The following is a 26,824-nucleotide window of genomic DNA, read 5'->3' on the forward strand; positions in this document are numbered from 1 at the left end:
CAGTGGGTCGCAGTGGGTCACGGTGGGTGGTGGGTCAGAGTGGGTCACATGCTGTTGACAAACGACCCACTGACCCACTCAGAAAACTTGACCCACTCCATCCCTGCTAGAGAAGTAATAAAGAAGGCCATAGTGCAGTGCGACGAAGAAGCGAGGGAGAAAAAAACTGAAGCATTTGTTATCACAGCCTAATTTGCGTGTGTCCACGTATACAGAGATCTTCGATAGGGATTGCATAATTGCATAAACTCTTTGAATTAAGTGAGTATTAGCTGAATTTTTTGACAACGCACTGGCAACCCTGCCCAGGACCGTAGAGTGACCGTTTCTTGGCGACGGGGTGGGGAACCTGCCAATCAACTCTGAATTCCTCAGCCTCGCATTAAAGCTAGCTCACTAATTAATATAGGTATGCAGAAGGAAATTAATTGTCTTATTACAGTAGATTCATTCCTTTTGATTAGTGTTAAGTAGCAATATTTGTTTAAAATATAGAACATACTACATTGTCTACAAATTCTAAACGTGTAACTGCTTTCATGTTTCAGACATACGAATTTCTAATCATTCTCCTGATTGGAGGATCCACAGCCTTCCTAACGAGAAAATTGCTTGACCGATACGATTTTGCATGGGAAGAGTTCAAGGTAAAATTTTCTTTTCTTTTCTATCTTTCTTTCCAAACATGCATTAACCGGTGAACTTAAAATGAAATTTGAAAGGTTATTATTATTATTATTATTATTATTATTATTATTATTAGTAGTAGTAGTAGTAGTAGTAGTAGTAGTAGTAGTAGTAGTAGTAGTAGTAGTAGTAGTATCCGTTTACTATAGATTGGTGCTGTGTTTTGACAAAACCTGGCTAGCGAATCTTAGCAGTCATTCCCCTTCTTTCCCCTTATTGTAATGGTAACAGTGGCACTAAGTCATCAACTTTAGCACTAGTAGGGTTTGGTATTTGCAAGTTGTGTAAATTTCGAAAGTTGACTTCTCTAATCAGGGCCGTAACTTGTGGAGGGCAGGGGAGGGGCAACTGCCACCAGGGAAGTTCCTCGCCGTTCAAAGGGGGCCCATTTTGAGACAAAGTTTTCTTAATCCATATACGACACGAACATGAAATTATAAATCAAGCATCAAACAGGTTCACTACATTACATAAAAAAAGCAGTACGCAAAGGGTAAATAAAAGAAAAATGAGTCGTGGGCCCATTTCAGTAAAAAAATGTCCATTAAGGGCCCTAGACATTATATTGTCTTCTTATTTGTCATGTATGGAACGGGCCCAGGGGCGTAAATAAAGTTCCCGCAACCTTGCCGTGCGGGAGGGCCCACAGGCTCCGGGGGGCCCATAAAGACTAAGAGAAAGATAGAAAGAGGAGGCCCAAGAATTAGAAAAACAACCTTTTCTAGAAGGCCCAAATACACGTATTAATGTTTGTCCCCCAGAAAAAATATCTAAGTTACGGCGGTGTCTCTAATGTGAATTTGTTGGTACGGTTCTGCTAATAATTAACTATATCAGGTTGGTCTCTTTAAATCTTGGGCCATGGAGAGAAACACAGTCTTACAGGAGGATAGTATTCGGATTTTAAGAAGGTGGGGAAAAGAGAGCGAGGATGAGCAAGATGAGAAGAAAGAAAGAAAGAGAATGAAAAAAGCACTTCTACACTTACTTCATAACGAATTAAAGAGGCCATAAAATGAAAAAAAGGATATCGGAACGCACCACCACAATATTTGCGAAAGTGTTGGCAACATAATATTCTGGCGGAATATATCTCCCGCCAATTTTGGAGCGTAGGTATTTGACCCAATTTTGGCCTTACAGAAGCTACCATCTAGGCATTCACCTCGTGGAACTGAGGAAATCCTTAATAAGGAATACCAGCTAGAGCCGGGTTCTTGCCAACGCTCGATCTACCTATTTTAATGCCATTTTTGTGTTGGACAGTGTCTAGTAAGGGCACCCAAACATGGTAAATATGTACTGCTTTAAAATGTTTACATGTTAAAATTCGCTTTATACTGTACTTTGAATATGTAATTCAATGTGAATTATATTCTTCTTACAGCAGCATGCTTTATTTCCTAATACTTTAAGTCTATGGTTGTTAGTAATTATAATTATTGCGCCATATTAATCCTTCTCAAAGCTTGTTCAATTAGTATGAAAATCTAGACTTGGTTTGCAACATTGCAAACCTTCACCAACAGGCAATATGTGGCGAGAATATTTACCCCTATACTCGCATCGAAATTCCCAGCCCTTGTTTACAATCAGAACAATACGTTTCTGTCGCTGTATCATGAAAACAACGCTGTCCAGCGAACCTAACGGTCTTCGTTCTCTCTGTTTATTGTTTACAACACAAATGGCATCCTCTCAATATTGCCAGGCGTGCAAGGTTTTCGCACACTTTCGAACAAGAACATTTGAACAAAATTGAGTGGGCATTATATGTACGATGTATTACATAATAACTAAATAGATTTGTCACAACGTTAAATGTATCATTCATCTCAAAAGCAGCAATTTATGTAGTAATAGTAATTGATCCATGACTGTGCAGAAGTAGGTACGGTACATTCGGATCTGCGATGCATGTGCCTGGCAACCATGAATTAACCATGTAGGGGTGAGAAGCAAGGTTTTGACGCTCGCACAACAGTTGTTGTTTGTAAATAATTTTCCATCCTAGAGTAAACGGAATCATACAAATACCTATTATGTTCATTGTAGGCCTACATGCAATTGCCTTACCAAATTATATTAATTAGAGTTTGAGAATATTATAGATTTTTTTTATTTTTTATTTATTGTAAAAACACTTTTAAAATTATTTGTAACGGGCGCAACGACCGCTTCACGCCATCTGTTAGCGATTGTTAGAACTACGTCCAACCTAGCGACGAACGCGTAGTCCAACGTAGTTGAAGAACGTCGCCCTATCGCTAACTGGCGTATCGCGAGCTTTCTAGACCTAGTGGCCGTCGTCTTTTATTCACGTGACTCCCCAGTTTTGCCTCACGACACTGGGTGGACGCCAAAAATTGGGGAAGCCCCGGCAAGAAATCGAACCCAGGACCACGGAATCTAACTACTAGACTACGGTGTCTCCGACCAGTGTTTCTTCCAGACATGATTTTAGGGGGCACTGCCCCCCTGAGGAGACCAAAATAATACGTCTATAATATAATAATAAATAGAATAGTACCAGCAATGCTCCCCGGAATACGAAGTGTGCCCCCCCCCCCAGGAACATAGTTTCTGAAAGAAACACTGTTCCCGACTTAGATCATTTAAAGTTGTATGCTTTCTATGAACATGCCACTATAGTAGGAATTTCGTTGTCTTCAATTAAATATGATTAGTTTAATAAATATAGAATTAAAATTTGATTAAATGATACGTAATAAGAAGCTTGCATTAACATTTTTAAAAAAAACAAATTAGGGTTTTAGGGCTCAGTACAAAAGCACTAATACTTTAAAGTTTCGTTTTAAATTGTTCATTCTATAGTGTACAAGATGGAAGGCCTAGTTTTCTTATAGTTAATGATTTATATCAATTTACGGTAAAAATGCCTCCAAAAAGAAAAGGAAATTAGTGAGAAAGAAACGTTAAGTTCACAAATAGAAATGATAATACCAAAAGCAAAGTTTTTGGTATTATATTTATTTTTTATCTTTGTTTTTATTTTTATTTATTTATTTACTTATTTATTTATTTATTGCTTGAAATAGCGTTTCAGTAATAGGAATATAGACTGTAATGTAACAGTTTCTAGTGAAATAACTAATTATATATATATATATATATATATATATATATATATATATATATATATTATATAATTTATGGTAAAAGTTGTGAATAAATCAAAATTTTGAACCTCAAGTAACACTGTACAAGAAGTTTGGACGAATTTCTAAACAGAAAAATTCAGCTTCAACTGGTTTTCAGCTACCCAGAGGTAGTCGTAGATTATAGCAACAACGTATCAATCTATCTTATGAAGACAAGCTAGCTCAAAAATGAACTAAAACATCAGAATTTTAGTGCAAATTCATTGCTGGGGCGTTTGATTGAAGATAAGAGAACCAAAAAAACACAATTTAAATATAAACACAAAAGTGAAATCAAATTATGAATGTTGATTTTAATTTAAAAGTGGAGTATGTACTGGTTGCTTTTCGTGAAAAAAAGCCCTTTCTTCTTTTCGATAAGGATAGGGGGTTAATGATTGTTTCTGTAGAACAAAGGAAAATGAAGGAAAGTGGATAATCAGTTTAATAGTTGTGAATAAAATGAAAGCAAATTAATTAACTACCTTTTACTGAACATTTAACTTATAAATTTGAATACTGCTGTTGTAAGTTAAAAGTATGTTTTTCATTATTTACTTCATCTTCCCTGAAATAAAGAGCAAGTATTTTCTCCTGCTTCTCCCGGTATACCTTAGCGTCGCTCCTCTCTCACAAGCTATGCCGGAGCATCGCTCCGCTCCTCTTTAGCTCCACCACTCCTATAAAATACGTATACAATTGGCGAGAAAGCGGACGAGAGATGTGATTCATACCACAGTTGCAACTGTCAATAATGTAAAATTCGGAGAGGAAAAAGCCGGATATGCTCTTTCCTTACTTGAGGTAAACTCAACTCACAAAATTATTCTATCTGGTTTCATTTTCTTTTTTTCTTTTCTTTTTTCTTTTTTTCTTTCTTTTTTTTTGACGTTTAGAAGATATACAATTAAAACAATGGATAAATACTAAAAATGCACATAAATGTAAAAAAGACGTTAAAATGTAAAAAAAATGTTAGAATGTAAAAAAAATCTATACACAGAAATCAGTTTAAAAATACAACAAATCTGATCTAAATCACTCAATTTTTAATTAAACAAAATTATATCGTAATGAGTAACGTTTCTAGCCTATTCATCGGAGAAAAAGGTGGAAAATCAATGAAATTCTAACCCTAATCATTGCCATGTGCCTGAAGTTATATTAAGAAATATGGCTTCTTTATAATTTTATGATTCATTGTATTTGGCATTTTTTTATCACCTGACGAATCTTTTCATGAACACCCGTTAACTGTTGTCATACGCGCAGAAAAGCCACCATTTATGTACATACTTCAGAAAATTTAAGTACGAAAATATTTTGTGTGTACGTGCTTGCTAGAAAATTTGTCTAAAAAAATTCACAAATGCTGCTTGCACAGGTAACGCGGTCGATATTTTGTTTTTCAGAAGTGTTTAATTTTTCAAAAACCAAGACATTTCACTGGCCCGATTTGTAATAGCGAGACATCACCCCAATCACCCTGGAATTGATAGAAAACTTTGTACAGAAATCAAAATGTTATTTTGATACTCATATCGTTTAATTGTATAGGTACAAAATGTATACAAATAATAATTATGTATTCATCTGTTACAGGAGAGATATAACAAACTGTATTACGTGGATGAAGAAGATGATCGCAGAGCCATCTTTGAAGACAACATGAGAGCCATTGAAATTCACAACGTCGAAGCTGATTTAGGACATCATACTTACAAATTAGGTCCTAATGAATATACAGATTTCGTAAGTTTAGTTCAGTTTGCGTTGCCTTTAGAGTTTATTATAGAGAAAGCAAATCATCATTTAAAATAATATCTTAATTAGGAAAAGTGAGATTTATTCGAGAGCTTCATCTCATAAAATTATTCGGTGAGCGTTCATATATACCTGTCTTTACTTGTACAGGTATATCTGTACTTGAATACCAATCCTTTCAATGCGATTGTCAAGAATTTAAGCAATATTCTAGTATGTTAAATATTTTAATTTAATGAGGAAGTAATCTATAGTCAAAGACGGTTAACAACATACTTTATATACACATTACAATGTTTAGTTTCTGGTTTAACAACTACAGAATTCAGATAAATCATAAAACCTCTACTAAAAGAATACTGGTACTCTTATCATCAGTTTCGATAGAGATCATGCTGCTAGTATCTTCAAGAAATGCGAACTTCCCTTTGTTAGTAGAAATAACGATAGCAGTATCATTTCTAACAATAGCAGTATCTTTTCATTAGAGTGTAGGAATCAATTTAAAAATGGAGTAAATAATTCTGGAAGAGTCACGTGAAAATGAAAGTGTAAATGTAAATATAGAGTCAGAGGTAAACTTCCCCAACTATAATAAATAATATTCTTAAGGGAACAAAATAAATTATATTACATAATTAAATCAACACGAGACAAAACGTAGTTGAGTAGTCATAATTATAATAAGAATTAATCAATAAATTTGGAGTAAACGTGCATCTAGCATTTTTTGTTCAGGAGGGTCCAAAATTGAAAGATTGGAAGCAGTCTGACCAGGTAGACCCCTGTGAGTGACCCCCTTATGCAGACAAAAACACATGTAACAAGTACATATTTAACAGATAATACTTATCCTTGAAACACAGAATCGATTGCAAGAAACCTCATCTTGATAGAATTAAAGTTTTTGTCTACGAAAATCAGTATTGAAAATGCAAGCCTTGTGGATAGTAATGATATGTTGCTCTAAGACACTGAATCGTTTGCAACCATTTCCGTTTTATAGTGTTAAACGTTGCAACAGGAAAAAATAACAAATTTGAACCACTTTCGGTTTTTGGTTGAATATTGTGGATAATCATGAATGTTGTCTTGAGATTGTGAAGAGCATGAGGCAGGTGGGAGGTGCTTACCATACCCATCTCATTCTCTTCCCACAGGAATGTACAACATATGCAAATGATATGTAAATGTTGTAAATAATTAATAAAAATTTAGATTAGCCAAAAAAAAAAATAAAAAAATAAATTAGTGTCGGTAGAGCCAAAATACAAATAAAGTTATAATTTACATTCCTGTAAACATGAGTTCTATATTAACGTCCCATTGCCCCGTTAGGGACAGTAATGCTGCTTGAAGCTCTGACTTACGTCAGATATTATCTTAATATTAAGAAAATGTGAATTTATCATCAAATTGCATTAGTTAACTCTGGCAGACACAACATATCCTGAAATGCCTGAAAAGTAAAAAAAAAAAAAAAAAATTATACAAGTTATTTTGTACTCACCCTGCGGCTAAGTATTCAATTAAAAACTCCACACACTTTATAGAAAATGCACCCATATTTATTTTTAATTTCACTACTGAACACACAACACCACCACACGCAATATATATATATATACACACTAGATATTCAATATATATATATATATATATATATATATATAGATATAGATATATATTGTTAAACAATCACTTTGATAACTGCCTTAAATGATTTTTTTTTTTTTTAAATAATAATAGAGATCTCTCTCTCAATTCAAATGTTCACTGTCACTATACCGTTTTAACCAGATTTTTCTTTTCTCGTCACTGTAAACACACTTCACTACAGATGATTCTCCTGGAGAGGTCCTATTATCCTTCTTCTTAGGGAGTCACAGTCTTTAGATCTTGTCTTCTATTGAGAATAAAATTTCAGTTTCAGAGAAACTGCTGATAAAACACACTGGTATCTTTAACTCAGTCTTATACCTTGTGTTTAAATAAATAACATTGCACTGATGTCAATTGAAGTTCAGCAATGCAAACATAGTTTTTTACTTTTGTTATGCTAAACTGATATTCGTTAACTTGTCAGACATTTTCAGCTGTAATTTTACGTCAAAGATTATTCACTTTAGCATAAAATAAAATGTAGTTCTTCAGAATAATTATCTCTATATAACAGATATCCAAATAACAATTAGCTCTATTATTACTGCTGAAGTGATGTATGTATGAAGATATGAGTTCAACTCTCAGTTTCTCACAAAGAATAATTGTCTGACTTTGGCGACAGTCGATCTTCAACTAACTATGTTTTACTCTCATTTCCTTTTGTGGCACACACTAAAGCTATCTTTTACCAAAACTCGCCTCCTTCGCGGCTTTCAAAAGTTTTTTTTTTTTTTCTTCTTTATTGTCAGAGGATAGCGGGACTTTCTTTCACAAAGGGTTGCTTGTGAGAGGCCTGACAGGTGTATCCCTCTAGCGGTTACTGTTTCTTTTTCGAATGTAAACAACCTCTCTCAGTGACCGATATCCTTCTCTGTTTACATTTATATTTAATGATATTACTGATTAACGAATTACAATTGACATGTAACAAAAGTTGAAAACCAATATTTAAATATCCTATTTTACATTTATACACTTGGGTGGAGTTGTCATTGTCAAAAAGCAGAAAAAATACCAAATAACTTGTTGGTGGTAGACAATTGTCTTCTGCTACCTTCCATCACACTCCAAGGCATGCCGGGAGTGCCAGAATCAACCACTGAGTAAAAAAAATTAAGCAAAGAATAGCAAACTGCCAAAATAGCTATTCTATAAAGAAAATACGGTAAGGATCGCGATTCTATATACTAATTTAACTTTATCGGATCTGTCCAAGAATTGTTATAGGTTGGAAATTTATATTCAAAAATATATTTCATATATCAGTACCTTCTGGTAACCCTGGAACAATATGAAAATTGAATTGATGAAGGTTCGCTGACTAGGCACCCAGATCCATTGAACCACCCCCACCGAAGAGGTAGCGGTTCCCTTAAAAGTGTGAAAATCGCGGTCAGTGAAACAATTTCTCACGTATTGTATTCGAAAATTCGTATCTAGGTGTGTATAGTTTGACAAAAGATTGCTCAGCGACTTTCTGTCGCCAATTTTGTTTTGTCCATCCTTAGAATTTCTTTCCTTTTCTTATAATATATTTCTATAATAGTTATAACACATTGAAAGAATCTTGTTTATAGTATTTTCTAGTTACTATAGGTTGGCAATATTTGGTACTCTAAAGGTCACTAACCTCTATCTCCCTGAAGTTTCAAAAATCATACAGAACTTTCCAACAAATATACAAAGAAAAGCAGTTTTCTGTTATGCCACTAAACTTAATGAAATTTTAAATAAAATAAAATAATATCAGAATGATTGCTTGAAATATAATGTATAAAGAATAACTAAACTAATTAAATATATATATATTAAATCTGAATATAAAATTTAGATTGCATATGCAAATTTTATGAATAATAAAAATAAAATAAATAAAAATATCTTTGTTAAGCTTGCTCATAACAAATCCCCCTTTTGAGAAGGTTGGGATATACTTGTGAAAAGATATCACAACGTTCTCACTTATGCTAATTAAACATAAATAGAGTTACCTAGAGTGAATACTATATATGGCACTTTAAATAGAATTAATAAAATACAACTATTCTAGAAAATTTATGCGTATTTTTCTACCTATCTATCTATAGACTTGTATGCAAAACTATATTACTAACAATACTATATATATAGAAATATGCTTTAACCTAATGTGATTATATGTGTGAATATAATAATATAAATACTAATTAATTAATATCGATCTATCCCATGATACGTTGGAGTTCCCATCTTGAGAATTTATGTTTCTGCATTCTCCTTTCCAGGTGTATTTTCTCGCATGTTATATTTTTTTAATAGAAAAGCATTTCTCTTAATTATCTCCTTGCCAGTGTTGAGGTCTGCAAGTGTATAGACATTGGTGTCTGTCTTGTGGACTACTTTCCAGGGGCCACTATATAAAACCATTAACTTTTTGGACACCCCTGCCAAGGCATCTGATTTTGGAAAGAGACGAACTAGTACAAGGTCTCCAATATTATACTCTACAAGCCGATGATGCTTGTCAAAGTATGCTTTTCTTGCTTCCGCCTTTTTCTTCAAGTTTTTCTGCGCAATTTCTACGTAATACTTGGTTTGGCTTCAATGTCAAATTCAACATTACTATGTGGTGGATATCTTGAATGATAATCAGCCATATTATCTTGGGACCTTACATGCTGAAAACTGAAGTCTAAATTCGCCAATGAGAGTGCCCATCTTAAAATTCTCTGATTGGTGAGTCTACATAGTAAAATAAACCTTAAGGCCTCGTGGTCTGAACGTATTATGAATTTATTTCCTATCAAATAGTGTTTAAATTTTGCTACCCCATCAACCAATGCCAAAAGTTCCTTTTCAGTCGTCGTGTAATGTTTCTGAGGGCCAGAAAATATTCTCGAGGACATTCCTATCACTCTTTTCTCTCCATCATCGTCTATTTGATACAACAAATTGGAACTCGCTCGATCGGAGGCATCTACTTCTAAAATAAATTCTTTGTTAGGTAGTGGCTTTTTAAGCACTACTTTCTCTTGAAATATTTCTTTAATTTTATTTAGAGCTTCCTGATGCTGTGAACTCCATTTAAACTTAACATTTTTCTTTAGCAACTCATAAAGAGGATACAAGACATCCGAATATTTCGCACTGAAACATCTGTAAAATCCTAAATAACCTAACAGCTTACGTAACTCTTTTACATTCTTAGGTGGTCTAAAATCAACTACTTTCTTAATTTTATTCTCATCCTTGCCAATTCCTTCTTGAGACAATTCAAAACCAAGTATCTTAATTTTTGGTTGCGCGAACTCACATTTTTTTAGCCGGAGTGTAACTCCTCCTTCTTTCAATAAAGTCAACACCTGGTCCAAATGAGACAGGTGCTCTTCGAAACTAGTAGATGCTATAATTGTATCATCAACATACGTATTACAGAATGATTTGACATCATTTCCAAGAATTTGATCAAGTGCTCTGATGCACGATGACAGACTGGTTTTCGTTCCAAATGGTAGTTTCATGAAACAGTATGATATACCTTCATATACGAAACCTAAAAATTGTTGGTCTTTTTCCCTGACCTTCACGTTTACAAAGAATTCAACTATATCGAGTTTACTGAAATAATTCTTATTACTAAGTGATTGCAAGATGTCAAGAGGGACTAATGGTTTGTCGGTCTGTCCTTTTATAACTTGCGAAAGCCTCCTCCCATCCACACATAGACGAATCTGTCCATTTGGTTTCTCTACAACAACAAGTGGATGACTATAGCTACTAGGTGATTTTTTTATTATCTTCCACGCGAGCCATCTGTGAATTTCATTTCGAATTTGATTCTGAAATTTCATGGGAAAATTGTACATTTTTGACCTAATGGGTGTGGGATCAATTATTTCAATACAATGTTCATACCCTTTGATTGTTCCAGGTCTCTCGTCAAATATATCACGATGTTTAATTAACAAAGAAGCTAACATGGCCTTTTGATCATTATTAAGTTCTACATAAGCGTTTACATGTTCGTGGATTTCTTCTACAGTGGTTTTCGTATCCACCTGTAACCATTCTGAGGGTGACAATACTCTTTCTTGCAGTTCCTTGATTGTTGGAAACTTTCTAAGCTTCAACTGTGGCTTGGGGTCAGTCTCATTTAGCTGCTCCCTTGAATTGCCATAAACCATTTGCTGCAATTCATCATGCCTCTCTAATTCACTAAAATTCTCTACCGTGATTGCATTATCAGCATCACAATTTATTGTCTCCTCTATATATCTTAATACTAAATCTTGATTATCTACTTCCACGTCTCGAAAATTTATTTCTACAGTGTGTGGCTTATGTAATACTAATAATCCTCTAGAATAATCTAACACAGCATGTGCTTCTACAAAGAACTGAGATCCAAGGATTAAATCACGATTAAGGTTTTTCACTATGATCCCTACTGTGTGAAATAGTTTCCCATTAATGTACAATGCTAATAGAGTTTGTCCCAATATGACAGCTACCTTTCTACCAAACGCAGAAGTAACTTTAATATTATTACTTTTCAAAAAAGGTGGTGCGGGATTACTGTCCTTAACTGTATTCCAAAGATTTTCACTCAATGCTGAGATAGATGATCCACTGTCTAGCAATGCATTGATTGACTGCACATAAATCATTACATTAATTTCCGGTAAATGTATAATATTGTTTCGAGTCACAGGCTCGTCTCGAATATCAAGCAAATCATCAAATATCCCGTTTGCTTGTTCAAATACTGGTTTACTAATTAACACACTTTTACCATCTTTTAATACTAACTTAACTGAGTTATTTTCTATGTCACTACTTTGATCAAAATATTTCTTTTCTATTATCTTTGTACAAGTGACACAATTTTCTTTTTCTTCTAATGATCTACATTCTAAAATCTTCAATGAAGTTTCTTTTTCATTGTGTATCATACTACCATTATTACTGTTTTGACTGTCATCGAGCACGCACTGGGGTTGGACCACTAGTTGGATACTGGGTTCGTTATTTCGGATGTCAAGTATCAACTCTTCCTCAGTGCATGCTGGAAATTCTCATTGTTCATTGCGATTGTTTTCCCTTGCACTGGTTGTATTTCCTTGTGCTGTGTAAGTGTTGGAAGTTTGTCTGCTGTCATATGTTTCTAATACTTGAATTTGTTCTGTGTCATCATATGTGTTCCTGTTATTATTATTATTACTACGGCTGTAAAAATTCCTTGAATTTACACCCCGTGTACCTCTCTGTGGTCTCGTGTTTTGATGAGGCGCGTTTTGAGAATTGTGTCTGTTTATTCTGGTGGATTGATTTTCAGTATTTCGGCCACGCCCCCTTGAGGTCTCTTCATTTGCATTTGAATTTCTTTCAGTTCTTTCTACGCGACCTCTTGCATTTCTAGAATAAGGACCACGGTTTTGTCTGTGAACACGATTATTCCGTTGTGGCTGAGTGGTCTCGTGTTGTTCACGTGTGACCTCTAGCATATTAATGCTCCTCCTCTGAGGGACATTAATCCTATCCTGGTATGAATACTGAACTTCCGTCACAAGCGTGAGTAATTCTGAAATAGTTTCTGGTTTTGCGGCTATTATAATCCTGAAAAGAGAAGGCGAAAGTTGGCGCGGAAGAACCTTTAACAGGATTTTCTCTTCAAGGGGAGGGTCTAAGACCGCATTTAAGTGTAGCAAGTGGAGCAAGTACTCCGATGCGCTTTTGTGTACTTTTGGATTGAATTGACTTGTCAATATGTTTGCTCTTAAAGCAGCTAATCTCTCTTGGTTCAAATATGTGGCTTTAAATGCTGTTATAAAGTCTGAATATGTAACAATCTTGCTTCTCATGACTTTAAACCATTGCAAAGCACTACCTTTTAAGGTGCGTGAGATGAAGGACAGACGTGCTTCAGTGTTGACACCAGTTAGTTCAAAATAATTATCTAGGTCAACAAGGAAGCTATAAGTCTGGGCTTCATCTTCCAATCCTTGAAAACACGGTAACTTTAAATCTCTATGTAAAAAGGAATTCATAGCCGTTGCCAAGGCAACCTGACTATCCATCTGAGTTAATGACTGTGCAGGTGGTGAGGTTATTGGTTGGAACGTATTATCACCTACTGCCCTTGAACATGATGGCAATTCCTGTTCTAATTGAAAGGTTACACTGTCAGACCTATTGCCATTGCCTGTATTTTCGTTATTGAGATGCATTCCCCTACATTCTTCACCTTGTGTCCTATCTTGTAACCTGCTTATTGAATTACATAATTCTTGCACTTTCTTGTTGGTAACAGTATCTAATGCAATAAGTTTTCCTTCTAAATTTTGCACTTTTTCTATTACATCTTGTTTGAACACAGTATTGGCCTCACTAATTTTTTTCTCTATGTCTTCTTGCAAAATGACCTGTCCTGCGATTACATTTTCTAACTTATCTTCAAATTCTGATCTTGTGTGAACTATTTCATTTTGAATAGTGTCATTTTTCTCTTCTAATGTGACTAGTTTTGAGCCTATTTCTGTCCTAACACTTACAATTGAATTTTCAGTGGCCTCAATCCTATCGTTTACCTTTCCTAATGCACCATCTACTTGATTTACTGTTTTCTCAAGATCATTATGTAACTGTTGCTTTGTATTTTCTAGAGCTTTAGATAGTCTTTCTTCTAAATCCTTGTGAGCATTTTCAAAATCCCTACGCGCATTTCTAATTTCTGTATTTGTATTCTCTAATTTTTCTTCAACCTGCAAAAGTTTACTTTCTATTTCTTTTTGGCAAGCGTTCGTTTGATCTAACTTATGATTTGTACTATCAATTTTCTGTTCTATTTCCTTCTGTGAAGCAACTATCGTTAATTTTATAAATTCCATTAGATTTCTCATTTCCTCACTATTTACTCCTAATGGTGGTACTACTGGATTACTTGGCCTAGTTTTCTCTTTATCTCCTATCTCTTCTTGACTACGTTCTACTTTATCACCTTGTGATTGCCTAACTTCTAATGTTTCTCTCCTATTACCTGTTGATACTTCACCTATTTCTTGGACATTTATTATGTCTTCCTCTGAAGGACTCAACCTTTGTGCATAATCTAAGAATACCAGATTTTCATCCATCTTTCTCTTTTGTGACCGAGTCAATACCATTAACTTTCTCTAAAAAATCTCAAAAATTATCTCCAAAACTCGATTTTTAAAATTCTAAAAATTATCTCCCCCTTTATTGTTTACATCTAAAACATAACTTTTGTATTAATGAGCTTCATACTTAATTATGTAACAATTCTTGGACCAGATATGGGAAAATATTTTCGCGAACAGTTAATTTTGACTTGTGATGATAAATTCTCATTTGCAATAAATGACAGATGCAGCATTTAGTCTAGCAACACGCTGGAGAGATTTTATGTAACACAATGACCAGCGTGATCAAGCTTACACGCATGGGCGCCAAATTATTGTGAAGAGCATGAGGCAGGTGGGAGGTGCTTACCATACCCATCTCATTCTCTTCCCACAGGAATGTACAACATATGCAAATGATATGTAAATGTTGTAAATAATTAATAAAAATTTAGATTAGCCAAAAAAAAAAATAAAAAAATAAATTAGTGTCGGTAGAGCCAAAATACAAATAAAGTTATAATTTACATTCCTGTAAACATGAGTTCTATATTAACGTCCCATTGCCCCGTTAGGGACAGTAATGCTGCTTGAAGCTCTGACTTACGTCAGATATTATCTTAATATTAAGAAAATGTGAATTTATCATCAAATTGCATTAGTTAACTCTGGCAGACACAACATATCCTGAAATGCCTGAAAAGTAAAAAAAAAAAAAAAAAATTATACAAGTTATTTTGTACTCACCCTGCGGCTAAGTATTCAATTAAAAACTCCACACACTTTATAGAAAATGCACCCATATTTATTTTTAATTTCACTACTGAACACACAACACCACCACACGCAATATATATATATATACACACTAGATATTCAATATATATATATATATATATATATATATATAGATATAGATATATATTGTTAAACAATCACTTTGATAACTGCCTTAAATGATTTTTTTTTTTTTTTAAATAATAATAGAGATCTCTCTCTCAATTCAAATGTTCACTGTCACTATACCGTTTTAACCAGATTTTTCTTTTCTCGTCACTGTAAACACACTTCACTACAGATGATTCTCCTGGAGAGGTCCTATTATCCTTCTTCTTAGGGAGTCACAGTCTTTAGATCTTGTCTTCTATTGAGAATAAAATTTCAGTTTCAGAGAAACTGCTGATAAAACACACTGGTATCTTTAACTCAGTCTTATACCTTGTGTTTAAATAAATAACATTGCACTGATGTCAATTGAAGTTCAGCAATGCAAACATAGTTTTTTACTTTTGTTATGCTAAACTGATATTCGTTAACTTGTCAGACATTTTCAGCTGTAATTTTACGTCAAAGATTATTCACTTTAGCATAAAATAAAATGTAGTTCTTCAGAATAATTATCTCTATATAACAGATATCCAAATAACAATTAGCTCTATTATTACTGCTGAAGTGATGTATGTATGAAGATATGAGTTCAACTCTCAGTTTCTCACAAAGAATAATTGTCTGACTTTGGCGACAGTCGATCTTCAACTAACTATGTTTTACTCTCATTTCCTTTTGTGGCACACACTAAAGCTATCTTTTACCAAAACTCGCCTCCTTCGCGGCTTTCAAAAGTTTTTTTTTTTTTTCTTCTTTATTGTCAGAGGATAGCGGGACTTTCTTTCACAAAGGGTTGCTTGTGAGAGGCCTGACAGGTGTATCCCTCTAGCGGTTACTGTTTCTTTTTCGAATGTAAACAACCTCTCTCAGTGACCGATATCCTTCTCTGTTTACATTTATATTTAATGATATTACTGATTAACGAATTACAATTGACATGTAACAAAAGTTGAAAACCAATATTTAAATATCCTATTTTACATTTATACACTTGGGTGGAGTTGTCATTGTCAAAAAGCAGAAAAAATACCAAATAACTTGTTGGTGGTAGACAATTGTCTTCTGCTACCTTCCATCACACTCCAAGGCATGCCGGGAGTGCCAGAATCAACCACTGAGTAAAAAAAATTAAGCAAAGAATAGCAAACTGCCAAAATAGCTATTCTATAAAGAAAATACGGTAAGGATCGCGATTCTATATACTAATTTAACTTTATCGGATCTGTCCAAGAATTGTTATAGGTTGGAAATTTATATTCAAAAATATATTTCATATATCAGTACCTTCTGGTAACCCTGGAACAATATGAAAATTGAATTGATGAAGGTTCGCTGACTAGGCACCCAGATCCATTGAACCACCCCCACCGAAGAGGTAGCGGTTCCCTTAAAAGTGTGAAAATCGCGGTCAGTGAAACAATTTCTCACGTATTGTATTCGAAAATTCGTATCTAGGTGTGTATAGTTTGACAAAAGATTGCTCAGCGACTTTCTGTCGCCAATTTTGTTTTGTCCATCCTTAGAATTTCTTTCCTTTTCTTATAATATATTTCTATAATAGTTATAACACATTGAAAGAATCTTGTTTATAGTATTTTCTAGTTACTATAGGTTGGCAATATTTGGTACTCTAAAGGTCACTAACCTCTATCTCCCTGAAGTTTCAAAAATCATACAGAACTTTCCAACAAATATACAAAGAAAAGCAGTTTTCTGTTATGCCACTAAACTTAATGAAATTTTAAATAAAATAAAATAATATCAGAATGATTGCTTGAAATATAATGTATAAAGAATAACTAAACTAATTAAATATATATATATTAAATCTGAATATAAAATTTAGATTGCATATGCAAATTTTATGAATAATAAAAATAAAATAAATAAAAATATCTTTGTTAAGCTTGCTCATAACAAGATGTTGAATCGTTAGCAAAAAAACCGCTTCTCATTATCTGTTACTGACATCTAGTTTGAAAGTCTAATTAATGGAGTACTACTGCTTTTGTCTCAAGTGGAGGTTTAAACTTTTTGGAAATTGGAGATCTTGTACCAAGTTCGAGGTTTCTTCGCTTTTGTCCTCAATTTGTTTTAAACGGACTTCAGAGTTTGTCCAATTGAACTCATAAGGTAACTACGAGTAATTGTCAAAGTACAATTCTCCATTTTACGGGACTATAGTTTCTCAGTCAAAGATCTTGAACTACTGAAATTGATGGTTATCCATAACAAAACTAGTTTTGATTATTGCAAAGTGATATTTGTGATTTAAAATATCACTTTTGTTTTATATACATATATACATAAATCAATAGAATATATAGTCACTGATAGCACGGTACCTGTGGATTTTAACAATTAAAAATAATATTATTAAGCGTTTGAGTAGCCTACACGCGCCATCTAGGTTTCTCAAATTCAAAGATTCATATGACGAACGTTGTATATGACGAAATATTCTTATACTATGTGGTAGCATACGCACCTTGGAAAAGTCTCGGGTTCGATTTCCGGTCAGAATTCATATAATTGGGATTCTACAACAATCCGTTGGCCCACGTCTCACATAATTTCCGTGCAAGAGGGAATTAGGGGTCTCCATTTAACCCGAAGGGTATATATATAAATTCACGGGAGGGGCTATTGTTATGGCTTCAGGCAAGGAGATCAAGCTTTAACGGTTACATCTTTAAAATAACTTGCTGATTGATGGGCGGTAGGCCTATCCTTCTGCATCAGCCCAAATGGGGATCCCTAATTTCCTCCTGTACTGAGGTTATTATGTATGTGGTTTCCGGATTAGTATTATGAGGCCTTCCCTCCTCGAGCCTCCTTTCTGCAACAAGGGGTGGTCCTATTCTTATGGTGGTCATAAGCAAGTAATATCATTGAAACAATAAGTGAGTCTCTAAATCTTTCAACTTCAACAAAGATATATTACACATAAAGTTTCGATAACTATTGCAATAATATATTGATGATCGATTCCGACGTAATTTCATTGACTCTCTTGCTACTCAGCATTCAAAGCCCAACCTATAGTGACTACCTTCAAGATACTGTGCATTATTAGAACATTACTTGTATTTTGACAATTAGGGAGTCAAAAGCACAAGTTTGCCACTATTTTAAAATTTTACAATGTACAAATCTTACATCCTACAATTTGAATAACATAGTAATTTAGATTTTAGTACGAGGGCTATCCAGAAAGTAGATTACGTTTTCGCCTGTGTCCGCTAGGGGCGGGGCTAGCGCGGCCATCTTGGGGTCAGAGCGTTGCGCAGCTCAGTCGGCATCTAGCCGTGCTAGTGAGAGGTTCGTGCTGTGCTCCGTTAAGATACTGTGACGGTTTGAAATGTCTGCGTTAATTGAAAATCCCGCGAGCTGCGAATTGCGTGCAGTAATAAGGTTTCTGACAGCAAAAAACTGTAAACCGATAGAAATCTATCGGCAGCTGTGTGAAGTGTATGGGGACAACATTATCACTGAAGGTGGAGTGCGACAGTGGGTCATAAGATTTAAAAATGGCCGAACCAATGTTCACGACGAAGATCGAAGTGGGAGACCCAGCAAAGTGACTGCCGAACTTGTCGAAAAAGTCGATGTTAAAGTCCGTGAAAATCGAAAGTTCACAATAACGGAACTTTCTTTGAGTTTTCCAAAAATTTCGCGAAGTTTGTTGCACGAAATCATCAGCGAAAAGCTTGGTTACCACAAGTTTTGTGCAAGATGGATTCCAAAAATCTTGACAGAGGACCACAAAAATCAGCGAATGGCTGCAGCGTTGCATTTTTTGGACGCCTACAATAAGGATGGTGACTCTTTACTCGATCGCATCGTTACTGGTGACGAAACATGGGTGAAACACGTGAACTGTGAAACGAAATTGCAATCAATGCAGTGGGGGCACACAGGTTCTCCCCAAAAACCCAAGAAATGCATGCAAACAATGTCGGCAAGGAAGATGATGGCGACTGTTTTTTGGGACAGAAAAGGTGTGATTTTGGTGGACTTCCTGGAAAGAGGCACTACAATAAACGCTCAAAGGCATTGCCAAACTCTGCAAAACCTCAGAAGAGCAATTCAAAACAAGCGCAGAGGAATGTTGAGCTCTAAGATCTTGTTGATTCACGACAACGCCCGGCCCCACACGGCAAATGTCACGCGTGAAGTTCTTGAATCTTTTCAGTGGGAGTTGTTTCCTCATCCGCCGTACAGTCCCGACCTGGCACCGAGCGACTTCCACCTATTCCCAGCAATGAAGAAGTGGCTGGCTATGCAGCGTTTTGATGACGACGAACAGCTGCAAGAAGAGGTAACGAAGTGGTTGAAGTCGCAGGCGGCCGAATTTTCCGACGAAGGAATTTCCAAGCTCGTACATCGCTACGATAAATGCCTTAATTTGAATGGTGACTATGTCGAAAAGTAGTATTTGTGTGTGGCTTTCATCTGTATATAATAAAATTTGTTTCCTATACTTTGTTGATTTTTTATTCCAAAACGTAATCTACTTTCTGGATAGCCCTCGTAATAAGTAATAATGATCTTCAAGAAGCAGGTCCGTTTGTATATACCACCGATTATTATGGCTGTGAACATGAGAAAGAATCAAATCATATCATTAAGGTTCATTTCAAAGAAGACGAATACAGTATTTCCTTGTATTATTCAATCGACTGAGATGGCAAAGGTACTCGATAGTAGTAAGGAAAATCAACTAAAAGTGAAGCAATTATTTATTTATTTATTTATTTTATTAGGAAAGCAGTGAAATTCGAGAAATGTTTAATGGATACCGTCCAAAAAGACGACTGTCAAGAGGAGAGGATAGTCTATTTACATTTGATATTTCTTCTGTAGAACTGCCAGATGAGGTGAGAAAAATAAAAGCATTACTATTTTTTAAACTTAATGAACATGATGGTATTATTGCACATTCTTAAAACGAATAGACAAAAAAGGAGATACTATAGTCAGATACTATGCAGAATGTTTCTAAAGCCTTCTTCCGATTTCAAAGTGTTGCAGCTTGTAAATGGCTCATCGCATTCTTAATGAAACATTTATAGTTCAACAGAGAGTGTTCGGTGTTGTTAAGTTCATACATAGTATCCATGCACATATACACATATAATCCGATTTAGAAGTTGTGTATTGACTACATAAAAACAATACAAATAGGGTCTATGTTACAGAATGCAAAATAATTATAGTTACATCCAGTTTACACCACACAAAATGTTCAATATGGTCTTCTCCGGCCGCATGCTACACATCAAATCATTAATCCATTATCTAGTACCATATCCTTCTCTTTTAGGACATTTATGTTTTGTTTTTGTTTTTTATGGTTAATGACGATCGGCATACGTATTATTGTTGTGTTGGTAGTACTGGATGTTGATTTACAGAGGGAAATCATTTAACATTGTTAACTGTCATTCTACCATGTTATGACTACTTCTTGGTGTTACGTATCATTTGAGGTAAAAATTTTGAAATGTTTTATTAGTTATATGTTAGTATAAATATTAACACTTCAAGGAAGGAGTGAAATAAATCATCTTCATATTTTCTTTATCGAAACTTTAGTAAGTATAAAATGTTTTTTTTTTTTCGGAACGTCGTGGCCATGATGGGACATGAACATATTTTTGGGACATGCTCATAATGTGATTAAAACTGGCATAATATGCATATGTCATAAAATATTTTTATAATAATGTACATAAAATAATTTTTACGATAAACGTATTATTTTGCTCAACGATTAGTTTAAATCAAATTTACGTATACTAAAATCAAAGTTTGAATAATGGAAAACATTATTATAAAATGCCATATAACAGGTCCAAGGCAGCGCCGTAACTTAGACTTTCTTCTAGGGGGGGCAAGCATTAATACGCGTATTTGGGCCTCCTAGGAAAATATTTTTCGATTTTTGGGCCCCCTCTTTCCGTCTTTATCCTACTCTTTATGGGAACCCCGAGCCTACTGGCTCTCCTGCACGGTAAGGTCTGCGGGGCCGTTAGTTACGCCCCTGGGACCGTTCCATACAAGACAAATTAATTAAGGGGACAATGTTGAGAAATCTCAAAGCCATACGAATAAATATTATTTCTAGGGCCCCTAATAGGAAACATTTTTACTGAAATGGGCCCACGACTCATTTTTGTTATATTTACCTTTTGTGCGCTGTTTTGTTTAGGTAATGTAGTGAACCTGTTTCCTGCTTCATTTATAATTTCATGTTCGTATCATATATGGCGTAAGAAAATTTTGTCTTAAAATGAGCCCTCCTCGAACGGCAGGAAGCTCCCCTGGGGGCAGTTTCCCCTCCCCCCACAAGCTACGACGCTGGTCCAAGGCCCCAAAAATTGGACGGCCCTTTGTAAAGAACCTAAATTCTGGAAAATATTAACTTGAGGTTTCAATGTGGTTTCATCGCACTCGTGAATAACTCAATCAAAAAATCTATCGTAAATAATTTTCAACTTATGGGTTAATCCAACTTTTTTCATATCTTGATCACTAACGGAAGTTGGCAATTTGACTGATGGTTGGTGGGAGATGTCACTAGCATCCACATCTCCTGTACACTAGTGACATCTCCGCGAAAAAAACAAAACTTGAACACTCCTTTCGAACTGTAGGCGTTTCATTTAAATACAATTATCCATTTTCAAACTATAATATTTTGAAGTCGGAGGAGGCCTTTACAGATATCCTGTACTTTTGTGATATAGCCTATTTTTAGTCATTAATATATTAGACCTATATCAACACAAATTTTCAAAATGTCATACCGGTAGCCATGACATTGATTGTCCTCTTTAGAATCATCATAATTCTGCCGTCAGTAATTGAGAAATGTGCAAGTCGAGAAGCTCCCAACAACCCGTCCCTATTAATATCTTCGTTTTTATGTGACAATTACTCCTCTATGGATATCACCTACCAATTATCACCTCTTCCTCCTTTACATTTTACTAAAACTTACATAAGACAATTTCTTCTCAAATCAGTTTCTTTTGTGCGTCACCGTCAGGAGAAAACTGACATTAAAAGACGCAATTTGCTCACTAACAACGCTCTCTTTTACATACGCACTACAAAAATAAATAAAATACATTCCAGCAAAATAAAAATAATCAATTAACATGGGCAATTAACAACATTGTTTTTCAGCATCATAAAAATTGAACAACTTTCTCAAAATTCTTAAATTTCTTAAAACTTATGCGTGATAATTTACCTTCAAACATGTTTTATTTAGCTTCATCTCATCTATCGATTGGTATATTTTTCATCTTTTATCTAAAAGAATTAAACTTTTAGAGTTTATGATAGTTTAAGGCAAATAATTCGTTAATTATATAGTGCACTGCCATTTTGCTAGTGGCGCACAGTGGTCAATCTCCCGATTCTAAAGGGACGAAAGTAGCAGAACAATATGTCGCGAATATTTATACTCACAATGGTTAATTCAGTAATGTTCAGAGTTGTTTTAATCAAGAGAGAAATTCAATTCAGTTCAGTTCATTTTGAGTTTAACGTCCCGTTCAGCAGCGAGGCTATATGAGACGTGGACGGTGGACCTACTGATTAACGTCGAATCCGAACCACATGAGCTCCCACCGGGAAACGAACCTGGGTCTTCCAACAAATCATAATGTCTGTTGTGAGAAACTATACTAATACGAAACCCTTCAAAAACCATATCCATGCAGTCAATTCATTTTAAAATCACTTGAACTGTCACTGTCATCACTATTATCATCATCTGAGACACTATCCTTGTCATACGTACGAGTACTTGCTGGTACCGTAGAGGAACATGCCAAAACAGAACGAACCTCAACTGAAATACATTTGAGTGGCCTTCGAATTTTTCGTCTATGGCTATTAATGACAGGATCAGAAGAAACAGAAAGCATATGAATAACATCTTCCATTGTAACTTTCCTAGAATATTTTCTACTGTTACTCTCTCTATATTTCTTGATTTCTTTATGTCTAGGCACGGGTGACTCTTTCGATAACTGCCCAATGGGAAGAAGCACGTGTTTCACAATATCATATCCATGCACTAATAGTTTAGGGACAGTTACTGACATAAAATACCACGAATATCTGTTCAATAATTCTAAATATCTGCCCAATGTTTGAGAACGTGTCAGCATTGATTTCATATCTACATGAAATTGCTTGCAATAGTACAGAAAACTGTTTGATAAGCTGTTCATCAAGTCCGATAGTAGAGCTTGACAGTGGAGGGTTTTCAAAAAACCTTCTAGCCGTATTTCCATTGTTCGTTGTCCCAAATCCTTGTATCACAACATCCACGAAGAGGCCCATCTGTGTGCGAAATTGTTCTTGAATTCTGCTTTCTACTTGTTAGCCTTCTCTTTGTCTTTCCCACGAAATTTCCACTTTTCGTATCTAAGCGGTACGCTATTTTCAGCTGGCACTCAAAACAGCGAATCTCAGCGTGAAGTGATGATAAACCAAATTTATGACTATCAGGATTGGCCGTTTTTTACACAAACGTTGAGGGATTGCTCATTACCTTTTGAGAATATCACACTTTTGAGATGAAACATTCATAAGGGAATTTCAAATTTTACCATCTACCATCGTAAATAGCAATTTTGGCCTAACAGAAAACACTGTCCCACCAAAAATTATTTGAACTGGAGATGATGCAGCTATCTGTTGTTCAATATGTGCTGTCTCAACCTTCACTAATTTTTTAGACAGGCTTTAGTAAGAGCTTAATTGAACGACACCACTTCGTACTAGATCGAGTATTATTGTACCATAGGATTTCTATGTCATTATCTTCAGTCAAGGTAGATAACTGCAGAGGTACACGTGATATGACGAATATTGAACTGTTAGTTCGGGTCGCCTTTTCTCTTTCAGCTGAGTCTTCTATAATCTTTTGTTTATACTGACTGAATTTGCAACTCCCGTCGCACCCCCACTTAAAGATCATTTCCACATTATTTAACTTGTATTTAGCTTGTGTAACTACGCTCTCTTGCGCTTTACAAAGTCTCTGTGTTGTATGATCGATTAATGACTGCAAATTCACTTCTGCGGAGATTTCGGTAATTACAATGTTGTCAGGGGAAACATTTACTTTTTGCTCCTGTGAGAAATGGACATAAAGCGAAAACTTTTGCACCGACTCTTTTCAGACGCTGTTCCACGGCAATGTAAGATCTTTTGCTCATCTTTCCGCCGAGAAACGTTGAGTTCAGCGTTCCCACATGATAGTGGAGTGCACAAATGTTTTGTAGGTTGCTATACGCTCATCTGTAGGAGCACAAGCAGACTTGTGACTGGTTAAACTTGCAATGCATTTGAGTACACTTCAATCCGGGGAAGATGAACGTCATACAAATTCACAAGTCAGATGCATAACTACATTTTCTTTTATTTATTTATTTATTTATTTGGGTAACATACTTTAAACTTTATAGTTTATAGTTTAGGGTAGTTACATGTATAACACGACAGATGTCTAGACGGTAATCAAATTCTTGCCATACTCGTTGGAGCATATCCTGACAGACAGTGGTAGCAACTTCTTCAATCCTGTGGCTTGAGTTCTTCTACATTTTCTGTTAATGGTGGCCAATACACACTATCTTTTATGTACCTCCATGAGAAGAAGTCTCACAGAGTTAGACCCAGGGATCTTGGAGGCCACGTGTCGAAACACTGATCATTTTTTTCCTACTCGCAATATCCAACGTTGAGATAACTCATTGTTCAGGAATTGACGAACGTCATGATGATAATGGGGTGGGGCTCCGTCCTGCTGGAACAGGAAATTGTCAGCATCTTCTTGCATTTGTGGGAACAACCAATGTTGTAACATATCGAGTTACGTATGACCAGTTGTAATGTTTTCTGCGAAGAAGAATGGTCCGTAAAGTTTCCACGATGACAATGCGCAGAAAACGTTTACTTTGGGCGAATGACGCTCATATTCGACGAATTCACGTTGCTTGAAAAATAGAAGATATATATATATATATATATATATATATATATATATATATATATATATATATATATATGTATACAGGGAGTCCATAAAGTCCTGCAGGACACTAAAACTCCGAAACTTCGAAACCATTACGTTTAAGTGTATAATTTTGTTCTGGCCACAATGCTCGATGACGTTTGCGCTGGTAATCACGTGACTTAAGATGGCGTCCATTAAAGAAAAGGCACAATGTGTTTTGTGGTTTGCGGGATTAAAATCTTGCGTTTCAGTGCGGAGAAAGTTCCAAACAATGTATGGCAAAACACCCCCAGCAGAAACAAGTATCAAGAGGTGGTACGAGAAGTTCAAAAAACGGGAAGTGTTTCAGATTTACCAGGTCTTCGAGGAAGAGACGGTAAATGGTAACAATTATCTGAACATGCTACAGACATTCATTTTGCCAGAACTTACTAGGTTAGGCATCCTTAATGAGGTCCACATGCAACAGCATGGGGCACTTCCGCACTATGACCTTCAAGTTCGACAGTTTCTTAACGAAGAATTTAAGGAGAGATGGATTGGTCGAAGAGGACCCACACCTTGGCCTGCAAGATCACCAGATTTGTCGCCTTGTGATTACTGACTATGGAGACACGTGAAGACCAAGGTGTATTCGCAGAAGCCAGCTAATCTGCACGATCTCAAGAACAAAATAACTGATGTGATTTTCAACATTCCAGATGAGCACTGCCACCACGCAATTCCTGGTTTCCCAAAAAGACTGCAAGATTGTTTGTACGTGAATGGTGCACAATTAGAGGTTTGGCGATGAACCTTGACTAGCTGAAACAAAACTTTAAACCTTTCTGTAAGTACACTAAAAAGTATTTGTTAATACATTACGTAGTTTCCAAGTTATAGTTTTACTTTCCTGCAGGAATTTATGGATACCCTGTATAAACATTTGAGATTCTCTTTCATATGACATATACACCACAGCTGTATCACTTGTAGCTTTTATGTAATGAACTAAAAAAAAATGTTCCGGACTTTTGGGACATGATGTATAATGTAAGACTGGCCAACATAAGAATGTGGATATTTTTCTTTTTCACAGTAAAGTATGTCTGTTACTTTATAGCAATATAATTGTTGGTTGGTATCTAACTTGTAGATTGATTGGAGGAAAGAAGGATATGTTACTCCAATAAAAGACCAAAAGGATTGCGGTTCTTGTTGGGCATTCTCTACCACAGGCTCTCTAGAAGGACAGCATTACAAAGCAACAGGAAAGCTTGTTTCTTTAAGGTATAAACTCTTACGCTCTCTTTCTCTCTACTTTTCGTTTCAATTACATATAATACAAAGGTTGTAAATAAAATATTGGCAACACTGTCAGGAGGCAAGTATACACATAATCATGGCGCAAATGATCTGGAAATGAATAATTGAAACCACTGTTGAGGCTGAAAAAAAAAACAGTCAGTAAAGCGAATAGTTGTGGTGCTGGACGTGAATTAAGTGGCTAGTGCAGG

The 26,824-nt window shown here is 35.3% G+C and overlaps 1 protein-coding gene across 1 annotated transcript; it reads left to right on the forward strand.

Moving 5' to 3' along the window:
- Nucleotides 1–495: 495 nt before the first annotated feature.
- LOC145678012 (procathepsin L-like) lies at nt 496–26,597 on the forward strand (the record flags this gene model as incomplete). The annotated part of the gene is made up of 4 exons (XM_081748202.1): nt 496–647; nt 5,451–5,600; nt 20,050–20,163; nt 26,464–26,597. Coding segments are annotated over 4 exons (550 nt in total), but the record flags the coding sequence as incomplete, so codon positions are not given.
- Between the last annotated feature and the right edge of the window lie 227 nt (nt 26,598–26,824).

Source organism: Thermobia domestica, unplaced genomic scaffold (assembly GCF_964235325.1).
Source record: "Thermobia domestica unplaced genomic scaffold, izTheDome1.hap1.1 HAP1_SCAFFOLD_1706, whole genome shotgun sequence".
NCBI lineage: Eukaryota > Metazoa > Arthropoda > Insecta > Zygentoma > Lepismatidae > Thermobia > Thermobia domestica.